We start from the raw sequence: 16741 nt of genomic DNA on the forward strand, positions 1-16741 counted from the left end.
TAGTTTTGCCCATTAATGGACTTTTCTAAGAGCCTTGCATCTTTCCCTGCCCAGCTTTGATGACAACTTCCTTGCTTACAGAGCATCACAGAGATGAAACTTGAAGAAAAGGAATTTAAGTCAGGATAACTATGCCATTGTTAAAGGAGCACATTTTAAGTTTGAAAAGGAGTTGAAGCTACTCGTTTTTTTTTTTTTTTTTTTTTTTTTGAGGCGGAGTCTTGCTCTATTGTCCAGGCTGGAGTGCAGTGGCGCCATCTCGACTCACTGCAAGCTCTGCCTCCTGGGTTCATGCCATTCTTCTGCCTCAGCTTCTAGAGTAGCTGGGACTACAGGTGCCTGCCACCACACCTGGCTAATTTTTTGTATTTTTAGTAGAGTTGGGGTTTCACCCTGTTAGCCAGGATGGTCTCGATCTCCTGATCTTGTGATCCACCCGCCTCGGCCTCCCAAAGTGCTGGGATTACAGGCATGAGCCACCATGCCTGGTCTGTCTGGTACTTTGATCACCATTATAGTGTAACAAGACCTGGTGCATATGTGGTAAAATGAACACATAAGGACTGCATAACTTACAATATCTTGCTAGAAGTAGACTTCTCTCTTCTCTCTTCTCCTCTCTCTTCTTTCTCGAGATAGAGCCTCTCTCTGTCACCCAGGCTGGAGTGCAGTGGCGCAATCTCGGCTCACTACAAGCTCAGCCTCCTGGGTTCATGCCATTCTCCTGCCTCAGCCTCCCGAGTAGCTGGGACTACAGGCGGCGCCACCACACCTGGCTAATTTTTTGTATTTTTAGTACAGATGGGGTTTCACGGTATTAGCCAGGATGGTCTCCATCTCCTGACCTCGTGATCCACCCTCCTTGGCCTCCCAAAGTGCTGGGATTACAGGCATGAGCCACCGCGCCTGGCCGAAGTGAACTCTATTTCTATATCTGTTTCTATGTCTGTGCTCTGTGTGTTAGGAGGAAACCTACTACAGCCTCTGTATTCAAGTGACTGTAGTGCTCTTCAGAGTAGTCTGCTTGGAATATTCTCAACATAATCCAGTGGTGTCCCTTTCCTGAAAACCTGATCTTTGTTTCATCTTTGTCTCTCTTACAACCTCAATTGTAAATAATACCTGCCTTCTTGGGTAAATTGAATTTAAAAAAAAAAGACAAAAGCCGTATAATCGTTTCTTGTCAGGGATATAGCTAATTAAATGGAAGTTGGGCTCCCAAACAACTGAAGTTAAGCTCACAAGAGAGTGACATAGGATTCATAAACAGTTCCTGAAAAATCAGCCATAGATTTTGTTCCTGGATTTGTGTTTTTTTTTTTTTTTTTTTTTTTGAGATGGAGTCTCGCTCTGTCACCCAGGCTGGAGTGCAGTGGCCGGATCTCAGCTCACTGCAAGCTCCGCCTCCTGGATTTACGCCATTCTCCTGCCTCAGCCTCCCGAGTAGCTGGGGCTACAGGCGCCCGCCACCTCGCCCGGCTAGTTTTTTGTATTTTTAGTAGAGACGGGGTTTCACTGTGTTCGCCAGGATGGTCTCGATCTCCTGACCTTGTGATCCGCCCGTCTCGGCCTCCCAAAGTGCTGGGATTACAGGCTTGAGCCACTGCGCCCGGCCTGTGTTCCTGGATTTGTGCTGGTTGTCACTCAAATGCTTGGTTTTGGAGAAGAGTATGATGATATTTTAGTGCAGAATCATCACTGCTAGTAGAAAATACACACCCCAAGCTTACAGCGCTTTGATGATGTGTCTAGCATTTTTACAGATGAAGAATAACACATTTGCTTTTTGTATACTATGTTTCTGTATAAGTATATAGATTGGCCCTTTATGTGTTATTTTTCATATGAGTTTGGCCTAAAACACCTGCTATGGATCTGCGGCCCCTGTTCTTCACAGATGGCATGCTAAGTCGACTGCCACCCTGAAATACTTACCTAAAATGTAGGTGGCATGCCTTCCACCCTCTTAGAGCAATGTGAAAAAAGAGTGGGTAACTGATGAAGTTAAAATTGAGCTGTATTATAACTTTAACCTGCAAACAATACCTCAAATTTGCCCCTACTATCACAATATAGCCTGCATAGAGTTTTTTGATGATGGGCCATAAAATACAGTATCTTGGGTTAATAAAATGATGACTCAAAAAAAAAAAATGTAGCTGTAAAGTGGTAACCTTTCTTAGTTTTCCAGATCTTGAGTGTTCCTGCTGGCCTAATAACCTGTGCATGTCGCTGGCCCTAGACTGAACTACCTTCAGTGTGTTCTTGGATGTGCCCTGGCTGGAAAAGGGCCACGGCTCCCTCTCACTGCCTCTCATCCACACTACACTGTCCAGCCCCTGGGAGCACATGCGGCCTTTTTTTTTTTTTTTTTTTCATGTTCATTTTGTTATACCTGAGTCTATCTAGCTAAATTTGGGATAAACACTGAAAAGCACTGAAAATCAACCCAGAAAACACAAATGGATTATTAATTGAAAAGGAAAGTTTTACTTGTATGCAATGAGGCTGCTCTGAGCCTTATGAGATAATTGATACCATTCCAAACAATTTTTTAAAAATGATTGTTACTATTTTTTACTTTTTTCTAAGAGGGTGTAGTCATGTGTAGTTCTGGTGCCAGAACCACTCACATCATTTGCTATTTCTTTTCTTTTTTTGAGACGGAGTCTCGCTCTGACGCCCAGGCTGGAGTGCAGTGGCCGGGTCTCAGCTCACTGCAAGCTCCGCCTCCTGGGTTTACGCCATTCTCCTGCCTCAGCCTCCCGAGTAGCTGGGACTACAGGCGCCCGCCACGTCGCCTGTCTAGTTTTTTGTATTTTTTAGTAGAGACGGGGTTTCACCGTATTAGCCAGGATGGTCTCGATCTCCTGACCTCGTGATCCTCCCGTCTCGGCCTCCCAAAGTGCTAGGATTACAGGCTTGAGCCACCGCGCCCGGCCAAACCTATGCTATTTCTTAACTGATCTTTCTTAGCAAGTACTCTCCAAGACAACTAGAAGATGATGCTTTATAACCTGATGACTTTTTGTCAAAGTCTTACGTTTATCATGGAGGCTTTCTCTGTTCACATTTTATCTAGTGTATTAGTCAGATTCAAACACATCTTGGGTGTTACTAAGTAAGCTGCTAACAGCTGGAGAATTGATTTCTTTGAGATAGCTATGTCTGAATTGTTTCTTCACTTCGCCTTTGGAACTCAAGCTTGTAGCCTTGGGTGATGTTGAGAATTTAAATGTCATTTTATGATTTAAGGTATCTATTGAGCCTACAAATGATGCAGAAGGCTCAGGAAAGCATATACGTCCAGACATTTTATTAGACTTATCAGTGTCAGACCACAGGTGGCAGCTGTCAGCAGCATGAGGTCATGCTCTAGATACAGGGTGGGTTTCTAAGCCTGTTTTCTCGTCATATAGCCCTCATACTCCTGGTGGTATGAACCATTATTGACTTGTCTTCCATAATACTTTACATTTTCATGCATCCTGTGTGGGTTTTAAGGTATCCAGAAGATATTTGGGAAGATGAAGTATTTACCAGTTCTCCTTCTAGACGAAAAAAGGGAAACAGCAAGTTAATGGAGTGTCTGGCAAGTGCCAGGCACTTGCTTCAAGATCACCTTCAAGCAAGAGTTCTGAAAACTCTTTTTTAAATCTTTACATATGAACAGTCTTATAGCTCAAGGAGGAAATTGTACGTTTCCCAGGGCTATACCCTACTTAATGACCAAACTGCTACTAGGTTTCAGGGCTCTTGACTTCTGGTGTGGGGCTTATTTAGAGGGATTCACATAGCTTTTGCAAAAAATGTTTTCTGCAATTTGATTTAAAAGAGCACGGAGAATGGTAGTATATTTATCTATTCCAAGGCGCACATTGTTTTTACATGTTGATGCCTCTGAAATGGGGGTGCCTTATGGTTGTTGACTTTTACGCTTTTAATTGACAGCATTATCTTAAGTGGTATGTACCATTAGAGTTCATCTTTAGGTTTGGTGACGTTAATTATCTTTGGTGTTGGGGGGTGTTGGCTCTTTTTAGAGTTTGTTTTTCTTTTTTTTTTTTTTTAAGTATATCTATCTCATAGTTTGAGAATTTATTTTCAAAGTTTAACATTTTGTTCATACCTTGGGAAAAAAATACACTTAGTCAAATCAAGTACCAGGACATGTGTCTCCTGTGAGCCAGTGAATTTTATGTAGATAGACAATCATCTTGTGCATAGGTTTTAGTCCTTTGAAATGGGCAAGTTGCCAGAATGCTGCAATGCTGTGCTTGCATTTATGCTAACTAGCTGTGTTTTGAGAAGTTGGCGATTTTCTCTTTTAGCTGAAAAATTTGGCATCAGCTGGTCTAAAGTGAAATTTCAGATGTAGCCCTGGTAAATCTCGCAGTGGTCATTTCCTTATTACCACTGGATAAAATATCTATTAAATAGTTATGCAGTAGATGTGGAATTTTCAGAGTCTGTAATTTTTTTGTAATGGATGTAGGATGAGTGAGAACAAAATCCTAGTGTGTATTCCATTTTAAAGTAATTAAGTTGGCATTAGCTTTCCTCTTAAAACATTTCTGAATTGAAATTTCAAGTCTTTTCCCCACCCTCCCTGTATTTTGCTACCCATCATTTGGTACTTTTAAACCATTTCTTATGGTCTTAGAGGTTTATTTTTAAAACGTTAATAAATTCTATTGTGTATATTTAAGGTAAACAATAGGATGATGTGAGATACATGTAGATTATTTTTTAAGTTTAATTTTAGGAAGTGACTCAATATGTCACTTGCCCCTCCTGTAATTGCCCGTACATTTTCTTGTTCGTTTAAAGGAAGGTGAGTTGCCATTCTCAGGTGAAGCTGGACTGTGAGGGTGGCAACACTGGTAATGCTCTCAATCTTACTGCTGTTTTTCACGGAAGATTCAGTCCTGTATTTCTTGATTACCTGCAGCTGACATTGCCAGGTGCTCCACTATAAGCTTGGGGAACTTCCATTCCACACTTGGGGCGTGAGTTAATTATGAGACAAGTCAGAGAATGAAATAGATGAGGAAGCACCAGTTGTGCAGTGTAGATGTTAATCATGACTGGCTTTTCTAATAGTTACTAGCAAATATTATCTATTGTGTGCCAGATACTGCACTAAGTCCTTTACATATGTTTTATATTCCCTTGGATAATTTAAAAGGCATTATCCCCCTTTAAAGATACAACTGAGGCACAGAGAGATGAAGTAACTTAGCCTAGGTCACGCAGATGTGAGAAAGCTGAAAATCTTGAGCACTTAACCACAACACACAGTGTTCATTTCTCAGAGGGAGCAACAGGAGTTGTAAAGGACCAGGGGAGTCTTCCTGGATGAGACACGTTTAAAACTTGAGCCTTCAGAATTTGTTTAAAACAAAAATGCCTGAAAATAGAATGGGCCAGGATGTCCCATCTTGGGGAGGAGCGTGAGGTGAGGCTGAGGCAGCGCTTTCTCCTGTGTGGCGAGGGTTCCTGAGAAGGGCCTGAAGGGGCTTGAGGGAGAGGTGCCCAGGCGTGTGCTCCATGGACAAGGCCTCAGCTCCCTGGTTCTCTGGATGATAAGGAGCTCTGGACGGGCTCCTTTGATCCCACCCGGAATAGCCTAAAAGACCATCTTTTAGGCTGGGCGCAGTGGCTCACGCCTGTAATCCTAGCACTTTGGGAGGCAGAGGCAGGCGGATCACAAGGTCAGGAGATCGAGACCATCCTGGATAACACGTCTCTACTAAAAGAAAAAAATACAAAAAATTACCCAGGCGTGGTGGCGGGCGCCTGTAGTCCCAGCTACTTGGGAGGCTGAGGCAGGAGAATAGCCTGAACCCAGGAGGCGGAGCTTGCAGTGAGCGAGATGGTGCCACTGCATTCCAGTTTGGGCAACAGAGCAAGACTCCATCTCAAAAAAAAAAAAAGACCATCTTTTGTCATGCATTCTTGTTGTCTGCCAGTGGTTTTCATACGTGCAGACACTGACTGACCAGATTGTCTGTAAAGCTGTTGTGAACCAGTCACATGTTCACTGTAGGTTGGTACCGTGTTGAATCCTGTGATGGGTAGCTTGGTGGGTTCGTGATCTCAGGATACATGGTTTGTAAGGATACATTGTTCCTGACTTGTTCAAAAATGTCTCCAGAGAAATCTGGATTTGATATCAAAACCAGTGTTCTCTGTTTTTAAGGAGGAAACTGGTTGAGAGAGCTGAGGGATTTGGTTTGGTAGTATTTTCTAGTGTGAAGCATTACTAACTGTATTAAAATCAAGTCCTGCTGTAAGTACCATAGACTCTGTAATACTTTGGTTTCTTTGAATGTTGATTATATTCAGGCAGTAGAATAAACCCTTTTGTAGTATACTGCTAATGTCAACTATAGTAAAAAATGAAATCCCAGAGGTTCTCCTCTCAGTCATTTTATGGCCGTCTTGTTAGATTGCGAGATTAAAGAAGTAGACCTCAATTTACAAGTGTGGACTGACATTCTATACCTGGCTCTTCTCCAAGAGTTGATCTCATTTTATCCAAAAACATTAGAAATCAAGCACACCAAATGTGGATTGACACAATTTAATTTGCTACATTAGTTAAGCCACAATTAACTGGGTTAAACTTCCCTGGTCTGTCTAGTGCGAGTGCTCTGACTGATAATTCTCTAAGCAAAATCTCACTTCCGGATCCAAACTAAAAACAACAGCAAAACCCTTAACCTGTTTCTTCTCAGAAGTCTTTAGTTTTGTACATTTAAATTCATGAAAGTGTCAGTAGTTTTTTTTTCTCTTCCCCCAGCCATGGCTAGAAAAAAAAGACTTAAGAGTTTTTCCGTATCTTTGTGTAGCTTCAGTTGTCAAATGGCATTTTGCTTAAATTGAAAAATATAAAATAAAGCAGCAATCGAGGGCTTAAAAATTACAGCCAGCTTCTGCAGCTGTTGTTCAAATAAAAAACTACCAGTAAATCTTTTTGCATTAGTTACAGTAAATTTGTAACAGTCTACATTGCATGAAGTTGCTGGAAGTCTCTGGGGATGAAGAAAGAGTAAATCTGACATAGAGGGAAATGATTAAAGTTGCAATATCCCTCTTTGCAAGTGAAAAGAAAATGTAGACCTCCCTTCTGGACCTAATCTAAGAACTTATAGGAAGGAAGAATGCATTTGTAAAATTTTAATGGGAAACAAAGAGTTCGATTATTCTAGTCCTACTAGGCAGACCTTTTAATGGCATTTTGAGAGGGTCTCACTTTTATCCATCACTGTTGTTAAAATACAGACTTGAACTAGTTTGTAAATGTATAGAAAATTGCTTCTTGTTCCCGCCTTCTTTTTTTTTTTTTTTTTAAAGAGATTTAACAGGTATTTGCCCATGTGGTATTGTGATTTAAAATTATTCAGTTTGTTTTGGCTTTAAAAACAAGAATGTGTTTGTTTTAACAAGAGAAATAATCTGATTCCCTTGAGATAACTGTTAACTTGGCTATGTCTTTTTCATGTTGCCTTAAAAAATTCACATTTGGATGAAAAGCTGTAATTTTGCCCGTTAAAATTTGATCTCGGAGGTGCTTTACAAAATGTTCTACAGGGTGGTCCTAAGGAAGGATGTACTTTCGCAGATAAGCAAACGAAATTTTTTTTACTGTTTCCTTCAATCCCTTTGTTCCCCCAAAAACCCACAACAGGGTTTTCTTGGTCTTAATTTTTGTCTGTCTTGAATTTCATTTTGTGCCTGTTATGAGGATTTCTTAGGGATGAAAAGAGAATCTGCTAGTAGGTCTGAGCACATAAATGCAGCAGTTCTGCTGCTTGTCCCTCAGGTAAATGCCGTCCTCTTTTCTAGCCATGTGAAGCGTCTGTGAGAAGGACGTCTTCTTCCCTGTCCTGTGAGGAGAATCCTTGCTCCCCCTGGCCCTAGGAACAGTACTAGCCAAGCCCTTCCTTGAGATTGTCACCTGTTTGCTTGAAGGCTGATGATTGGTTTCCCTTTTCTATAATCATTAATCCATTACCTTAAGGTGCTGAGACAAAACTAGTTGTGAGGGCCGGTTTTCTGTGGAGAAGGATTTTTTTCTTGCCTTTTCTCAATGAGAGAGATTGAGTTGGGGTTTGGTGGAAAGCACAAGTGGTCGCTAACCCCTCAAGGCACTGAGAGGATGGCAGGGTGATCTGAGAGACAGGCCAGTGCGCTGGTGGACACCTCTGGTCTTGGAGTTGCTAGAGCCTTCTCCTCACCACCAAGGGTGTGGATTGGAGGGAGGCATCGCGAGAGGTGCTTGGCGTGGTCCACGAGTGCTCACCCAGGGCAAAGTGTGAGTAGAAAACAGCCCAAGGCTTCTTGGGAAATATGGTCTTCTGCTGGGAGGGAAAGCAGAAAATAGTATCTTGCTTAACCTGTAGAGATAACTTTACTGAAAGATGAGAAGGAAATTGTTAAGAACTAGGAGTACTTTTGTTCCAAATAAGCCTTTTTTTTTTTAAAGCCTTTTTATAGTAACAACCAAAAAAAGACTTTTTTTGAAACGTGGATTACTTTAAATTTTTCACAGGAAAAGTGACTCCCTCAATGTATTCCTTTGAAACCTGTTGTGAGAACTGGCTGCTGTCTTAAAGGAAGGGAGGGAGCTGGCCATCCCAGTGGTGGCCATCCCAGTGGTGGCCATCCCAGTGGGCATGTGTGGGCTGATTTAGGTGCACCATTGGGGTCCACTGCCTTCCTAAAGTGTTCACTGTCACTTTAGACAATCCGAAGCTTATCTTAATGATATACAAGGATAACAGATACAGAAAAATCCACCGAAAATTGGAAAGTATTTATTTTAGCCTTTAGTTGTAAAGACATTCCCAACTAGTTCTATTCAATCTGTCTACAAGAATCAAAATCAATGTACTTGTCCTACTCCTCACCGTTACCCTATCCTCTCTGTGAGCTGGTAGGGCTTAAAGTGGCAGATAGAACCAAGGAGGTTGAATGTAAGGAGCCCACGGAAGGAAAGAAAAATTCACACGTTGTCTCTTCCTCCACTTCAGGGTATTCCTGCAGATTGGTATCACAGAATATGGCCCTCATCCTATTGAAGGAGGACTCCTTGGATGTAAGTAGTTTTTCAAAGTTGTGTTTGCTTTGCTATAACAGTATTAAACTCGTTGTTTCCACTATCGTTGATAATCAGGCATCATGTTTTGCTAAAAAAAAATTACGAAAAACTGCTTATTTTCTGTTTATGTTAATATTTATGAATGGATGTCAGAAAGCCTTATCTTTAAACATCAAAACGGCAAGCTTAGACTCCTCACCACCAAGGGTGTGGATTGGAGGGAGGCATCGCGAGAGGTGCTTGGCGTGGTCCACGAGTGCTCACCCAGGGCAAAGTGTGAGTAGAAAACAGCCCAAGGCTTCTTGGGAAATATGGTCTTCTGCTGGGAGGGAAAGCAGAAAATAGTATCTTGCTTAACCTGTAGAGATAACTTACTGAAAGATGAGAAGGAAATTGTTAAGAACTAGGAGTACTTTTGTTCCAAATAAGCCTTTTTTTTTTAAAGCCTTTTTATAGTAACAACCAAAAAAAGACTTTTTTGAAACGTGGATTACTTTAAATTTTTCACAGGAAAAGTGACTCCCTCAATGTATTCCTTTGAAACCTGTTGTGAGAACTGGCTTTTACTGAAGTCTTTTTTTGGTTGTTACTATAAAAAGGCTTTAAAAAAAAAAGGCTTATTTGGAACAAAAGTACTCCTAGTTCTTAACAATTTCCTTCTCATCTTTCAGTAAATGTGATAATACTTTTATTCATCTAGTATGTGCTCCCACTTTGAGCACATACGATGTTTGGTTTTCTGTTCCTGAGTTACCTCTCTTGGAATAATAGTCTCCAATCTCATCCAGGTCACTGTGGGAATGTAAACTAGTACAACCACTATGGAAAACAGTGTGGAGGGTCCTTAAAGAACTAAAAGTAAAACTACCATTTGATCCAGGAATCCCAGTACTGGGTATCTACCCAGAGGAAAAGAAGTCATTATACAAAAACTGCACACACCTGTTTATAGCAGCACACTTCACAGTTGCAAAAACATGGAACCCACACAAATGCCCATCAGATAAGTAAAGAAACTGATATATACACACACATACACACACACATATATATACACATATATATATATATATATCAGCTGTGAAAAGGAATGAATTAATGGCACCTGCCAGGGTTTCTAAGAAACAAGTAATTGAACAAATTGTGAAACATAAGAGATTTACTACATATTTGGATAAAAGTATAGTTTCTAACGTGTTTCACCTTACGGAATAAACCAAAGGTTATTGTTGTTGAGAAGCCATCAAATGAAAGATGTACTGGCAAAGATGTGTTTGCTCAGAGCAAGCATTCATTCTTTAACACAAAAGGATGTCCAGTCACTGATGGAATGGCTACTGAACAATGAAAATGGAATCGGATAAAATTCATTAATGACGCCTGTGGCAGAGACTACATTTTCCGGCATCCCTGTGGATGGGTGTGGCCATGAGCTTAAATTCTCACTGGTGGAATGTGAGCAGAAGTGATGTGCGACCCTTGTGCATTACCCATCGAGAAGGAAATCTCTTGCCCTGGTTCCTCAGCTCTTCCCATTTTGCTGGCTGAAAATGGTATAAGGCTGGAGCTACTTTGGGGACTATTTATTGGCAAAATCAGAGTTGCTTCCCTAGATTGGGCCCCTGGATGACTTTGGGAAACAGAATCTGCAGATTCCTTCTGGAATATTTTTCTGAGAAAAGGTTATATAGTTTGAACTATTGCATGGGGTAGTCTCTTTGTTTATCCTCACCCTACTAATCGTACGGAACATAATATTAAAAGTAGGGTCAATACATGCTCCCCCAGCATGACACAGTGCAGGGCTGTCCTCAGAAAGGAGGAGGGTCTGATGCTGTTGGCCAAGGAGAGCTAATGGGATTTGAAGGTCAAGGGATTTGGATTCATTCAAACCAATACATATGTCCTCACTCTTTCCCATCAGTGCCCTAACTTTCATGGAAGAGACCTGATTAGTCTATGACTACAACATTCATTGAATTCTGCAACCCACAGAATTAACTTTTTAGGCTGCATATGTTGAGCTGCTATGAGAGAAGAGGTTCTCTTAGTCTGTCATAGAGACTGTCTTGTCTTCTGACTTTGTCTTGGCCTCTGATTTTGCAATTTTCATTCTTTAAGCTTCCCAGTGCAGTGAGAGGTGGCTGACCTATCCTTAATCTTGTATTCTTTCTGCCCTAATGGTGTATTTCAGTAGCTGCTTGATCTGCCACAGACTTGGCTTTAATAGGCAGTTGTTACAAAGCGATCACAGGTAATGATTTTAAATCAGCTCTATTGAGATATAGTTTACATACATATAAAGGTACCCATTTTAAGTGTACATGGTGATATGTTTTGACAAATGTATATATGCATGTAATCACCACTCCATTTAAAATATTGAACATGTACAGGATCTCAGAAAGTTCCAACCTTCCATTTCCCCAGGCAACCATGGACCTTCTTTCTAACACAATGGATTAATTGTGCTTGCTTAGAATTTCATATGAAGACTCTTTTTGTCTGGTTTCTTCAACACAATTATTTTGATATTCATCCATGTTGCTCTGTGTATCATCTGTTCATTCCTTTGTTTGCTGGGTATTTCATTTTCTGGATATTCCACAATTTGTTTATTCGTTCACCTGTTACAGGACATTTTCATTATTTCCAGTTTGAGGTTATTATGAATAAAGCTGCTATGAGGGTTTTTTTCTGTATAAGTTTTGGTGAACATCTGTTTTTGTTTCTCCTGGGTAGATACCTAGGAGTAACATTCTTTCTTTTTTTTTTTTTTTTTTTTTTTGAGGCGGAGTTTCGGTCTGTCACCCAGGCTGGAGTGCAGTGGCCGGATCTCAGCTCACTGCAAGCTCCGCCTCCCGGGTTCACGCCATTCTCCTGCCTCAGCCTCCTGAGTAGCTGGGACTACAGGTGCCCGCCACCTCGCTCGGCTAGTTTTTTTGTATTTTTAGTAGAGACGGGGTTTCACCGTGTTAGCCAGGATGGTCTCGATCTCCTGACCTCGTGATCTGCCCGCCTCGGCTCCCAAAGTGCTGGGGTTACAGGCTTGAGCCACCGCGCCCGGCCAGGAGTAACATTCTTAGAGGGAAGGTATATGTTTAGCTTTATAAGAAATTTCCAAACAATTTCCATTTTACCCTCCCGCCAGTATTACCTGTGAGTTCTCATTTTTGCATATCTTCACCACTATTTGGTATTGCCAATCATTTTAATTTTAGACATTCCAGTGGGTATGTATTATTGATAATATCTCATTGTGACTTTAACTTACATTTCCCTGATGACTAATCATGCTGATTTTCTTGTGCTTATTGGTCATTTAAAATCTTCCTTTGTTGAAGTCTCTGTCAAACTTTCACCCATTTTAAAAAACATGTTTTATGCTTTTTAAAATTACTGAATTCTAAGAGTTTTCTAAACATGTAATTTGGATATAAACCCTGTTTCATAGACGTCTGTTGGAAATTTTTTTTTTTTTTTTTAACCAATCTTTGTCTCGCCTATCCATTTTCTTACCAGTTTTAGGGAAAATAGACCCTAGGGTGGCCTCCAATAATTCCTGCCTCCTGGAGTCTACACCTTTGCCTAGTTCCCTCCCCTTGAGTGTGTGTGGAACCTGTAACTTAGTTTTAACCAGTAAAATATGGCAAAGGTAATGGAATGTCACTCCCTTGCATGATGTAAGAGTCCATCTTAGCAGACTAGAGTGAGAGACTTTTCTCCATTTATGGCTTTAATAAGTAAGTTGCTATGTTGTGAGAAGGCCTATGGGGAGGGCCATGTGGCAAGAAATTGCAGACAGCCTCTACGAGCTGAGAGTGGCCAAGTCTACATCTAGCAAGAAAATGGAGACCTTAGTCTGACAATCACAAAGAGATGAATCCTGCCAACAACCTGAGGAAGGCTGGAAACAGGTACTTCTCCAGTCAGGCCTTCAAGTGAGACCCCAGCTTAGCCGACACCTTGATGACAGCCTCATGAGGTCCTGACCAGCAGATTAAGCTAAGCTGTGCATGGATTTCTTAGGAGAAACTGAGATGATAAATGTATGTGGTATTCTACATTGCTAAATTTCTGTTAATATGTTTTATAACAATAGAAAAGTAGTATAAACACCTGTTGAAGAGCCAGAAGTTTTTTGTTGTTGTTGTTGTTGAAGTCCAAATTTCTTTCTTATTTTCTTTTTCTTTTGCTATGATTAGAGCTTGGTGCTCTCTAAGAAATATGTACTTACTCTAGGACTGGGAAGAGTGCCTCCTGTGTTTTCTTCCAGGAGTTTTATAGTTTTAGCTTGTGAGTTTAAGTCTGGGATCCATTCATGTGCATGGTATGAGGTAAGGATTGAGGTCCAGTTTATATCCCATATAGTTATCTAGTGTTTACAGCATCATTTGTGAAAAATACTATTATTTCCTCATTGAAATACCTGTGCTTTTGTTAGGAACTGATTAAGCATATATGTGACTCTTTTCCTTGACCCTCTAATTTATTCCATTTGTGTATGTATCCCTCTTAGTGCCCAATTCTACCTTGTCTTCAATGTGATAACTTTATAACAAGTCTTGAGATCCTCCAACTTTATTTTTTTGAAAGACTGTTTTGGTCATTTCAGGACCTTTGCATTTCTGTATACATTTTAGAATCAGGCTGTAAATTCCTCCAGAAAGCCTGTTGGGATTTTTATGGAGATTTCCCCCAAATTTATGTATGGATTTCATGCAATTTGACACTTTAAATAGGATTAATATTTGCATTCTATGAACGTGGGATATCTCTCATTTACTTAGGTCTTTTAAAATTACTCTCAGCAGTATTTTGTAGTTTTCAGTGTATAGGACTTGTGCATGTCAAATTTGCTTTTTCTGGTTATAATGGCTCCTTTTGATTCTTCCATTTCTCTTCATTATATTTATATATTCCTTTTAATCTTTCAATATTGTTAGGATACTCATTTAAATTCTTCCTCTGCTAATTCCACTTTTCTGTCATTTATGGGTCTGCTTCTATTTGCTACCTACTTCTGTTTGTTATATGTCACATTTTTCTGTTATTTTGCCTGTCTAGTAGTCTTTTTCTGTGTGATGGTTATCGTTAATATTTTGTGATCAAGTGTCTAGATTCTGTTGTTTGCTTTTAAAGAGTATTGTGTTTTGGCAGAAAGTTACTTGTGAGTTTATAGTAGCCTTGACTCTAGAACTACTACAGCTTTCCTACCACGTTACAACTCATTGGTGCTGCTGCCTAAGACCCTAGGTGTTCACTACGGTTTTTCTACTGTGGATGGTTGAAACTTAAGTATCTGCCAATCCTGTGTGAGCCCTGGGAATTTTTTTTTTTTTTAAACAGCACTGATAGTTGTTCTTTATTCATATATATATGAAAAACTGGATGTATCTATTTTAGGGTTTTTTTCCCCCAAATCTCATGTCATGTCCCCATACATGTGCATAAATTCCTGTTTGCTTGAAGACTCAAGGGGACCCTTACAGACGCTCGAGCTCTTTCTCTGTGCGGTTCCTTCTCTCCCTTAAGCACTTCTCTCCCTAGCCACCCGGCATTCTCTAGCATTCTCTGTCTCCTCAGAGCAGTGAGAACATCATTCTCTGGGTTCCTCTTCCCTGAATCACAGTTTGGAAAGTACCTCTAGTGAGAAAGCTTCAGCTGTCGTTGGCTCACCTCGTGAACTTCTCTTCTCCTGAGGATTGTCCCCCTGTGCTGCCTATTACTCACTGTCTGAAAACAGTGTGCTTCATACACTTTCCCAGTTTTCTGGCTGCTTACAAGTCTCCTATACTAGTTACTTTATCACACCTAGAGGCAAAATGTGAGTAATCACTCTGCCTCTGTCTTTGATAAATACTAATTTCCAGTTTAAAGACCTTTATCACTTGGATTTTTCTTTTGTAATAATTTGCTGCTCCTAGAGTGTGGCCAGTTATCTCTGAGGTTGAGAACTCCAGGGAAACTTAGCTGGATCAGGAGAAAAGAATACCAGAATAGTGCATCTGTCTCAGCTCTGGGTTCCATGGAAGAGGCAGGACAATGACTGCAATGGCAAAGAAAGCAGGTCATACATGATCATTTCAGTAGCTATTTCAGTCCTACTTGCCATGGACAGCTAGTATCTTTTTTTCCACCAATGATTAGGTCATCAGTACCTTCAAACCCAAGCAAAAGAAATAGTTAATGCCAGTTTTTCATCGTTGGAATATTTCTTAGAACCACTTCTGATACCAACTATAGGAACAGTTGGAGTTCCATGCAGGAAATGGTGACCGTCAAGTTCTGTTCAGGAGATTGAAAACCACATCTGGTATCTGAACAGAGTGGTTTCAATGTTAAGAATTGTTAATTAAGTATAGAGTTTGCTAACTAGGTAACTAAGAGTGCAGAAAGAAAACTCTAGGGCAGGGATTGGCAAAGTACAACCCTCAGGAGAAATCTCATCCTACATCTCTTCCTGCAAATAAAGTTTCATTGAATACAGACATCCCCAAGGCTAGGTCGAAGAAGTAATTGTCAAGGGAATTGCGAGCAGACAAGGGGCAAACAAGAAGGAGCACGTTTCTTTCTTTGTCTCCAGACCTGGAGTCTCTTGTTCCCTCTCTGCCCCTGTCCTGCTGGCGGGGCCTAGAGCCACCTGTGAGTGAGGAGTACGGTTGGTAGAGTTCCCGCTCCAGTAGCACAGACTGAGCACAGAAGGGAGCCTGGACACTGATAGATGTTAACAGCTGGCACAGAAACTAATTTCAAGTGTAAAGACTTAAAATAGGAAATTAGGTGCTTGTGAAATTATTGGGAAAGTGGAAGGAGCAGAAGTCAGCGAGCCCTAGAGAGGCTTCAGGTCCATGACCCTGCTGCTTCGTTCCTGGAGTCAGAGCCCTATTGCTGCTACCCAGGAGACCTCAGGGAGCCACTGCCGACGTCCCAGCATCCTCACACCTATGAAGTCAGGTTGAGATGGTAGAATGTGGTCTCTTCATGCTCTGTCTCTGTCTTCCCAATCTTAAGCAAATGCATGTTGTTGATAGAATTCATATAGCATCTTGGTAATAAAGGAGTCTAAGAAATACGGCTTTAGCTTCCAGTCCTTGTAATACAGGGAAGAACATGGAAGAAGACAGAAATAAATACTGAAGCCAGCAAATAATATCTAGCACCAGCTCACTTTGTAGGCAGGAAGTAGGCATCAGGAGGACATGGGATACTACAAGATTGCGTGGATGTGGTCAATTCCATAAGAGTCAGACCTTTAACATTCAGTCGATCCTTTACAGTACTTTGCAGTGACAGGTAGAGTGACCATGGACCACACAGAAGTTGACTGTTTTGTTTCTGTTGTTATTCTCATGACAAAGAACAGTTGTCCAGGTTAAAGGTGATGAAGGACGGCTTAAGGGTCAAGAGAACATCTGGGGCACTGACAGGGTGAAAATCCTGCTCTCTGTACTACGAAAAGTCTTTGCCCCATGGTAAATGTTCATAGTAAGTCATAGTTAACTAGTTTCAACGTTTCTTTTACAGAAGTCCAGTTTTCCAATTTGATCTTTTCTCTGATGACAGGTGGCTCGTGGTAAGCTATCTACACATATCTACACAGGTAAGCCTGTGTATAATATGCACAGGCATAAT

At 40.9% G+C, this 16741-nt stretch overlaps 1 protein-coding gene across 1 annotated transcript in view; it reads left to right on the plus strand.

The window, feature by feature from the left end:
- The window catches only part of ATP8A2 (ATPase phospholipid transporting 8A2), a 649053-nt gene that overhangs the window by 205645 nt on the left and 426667 nt on the right, over window positions 1-16741 (plus strand). Inside the window, exon 24 of the mRNA XM_033236971.1 lies at window positions 9039-9103. Coding sequence (XP_033092862.1) covers window positions 9039-9103 — 65 coding nt within the window. The remainder of the gene's footprint in view (window positions 1-9038; window positions 9104-16741) is intronic.

The sequence above is a fragment of the Trachypithecus francoisi genome, unplaced genomic scaffold (genome assembly GCF_009764315.1).
Source record: "Trachypithecus francoisi isolate TF-2019V2 unplaced genomic scaffold, Tfra_2.0 Contig01461, whole genome shotgun sequence".
Lineage (NCBI taxonomy): Eukaryota > Metazoa > Chordata > Mammalia > Primates > Cercopithecidae > Trachypithecus > Trachypithecus francoisi.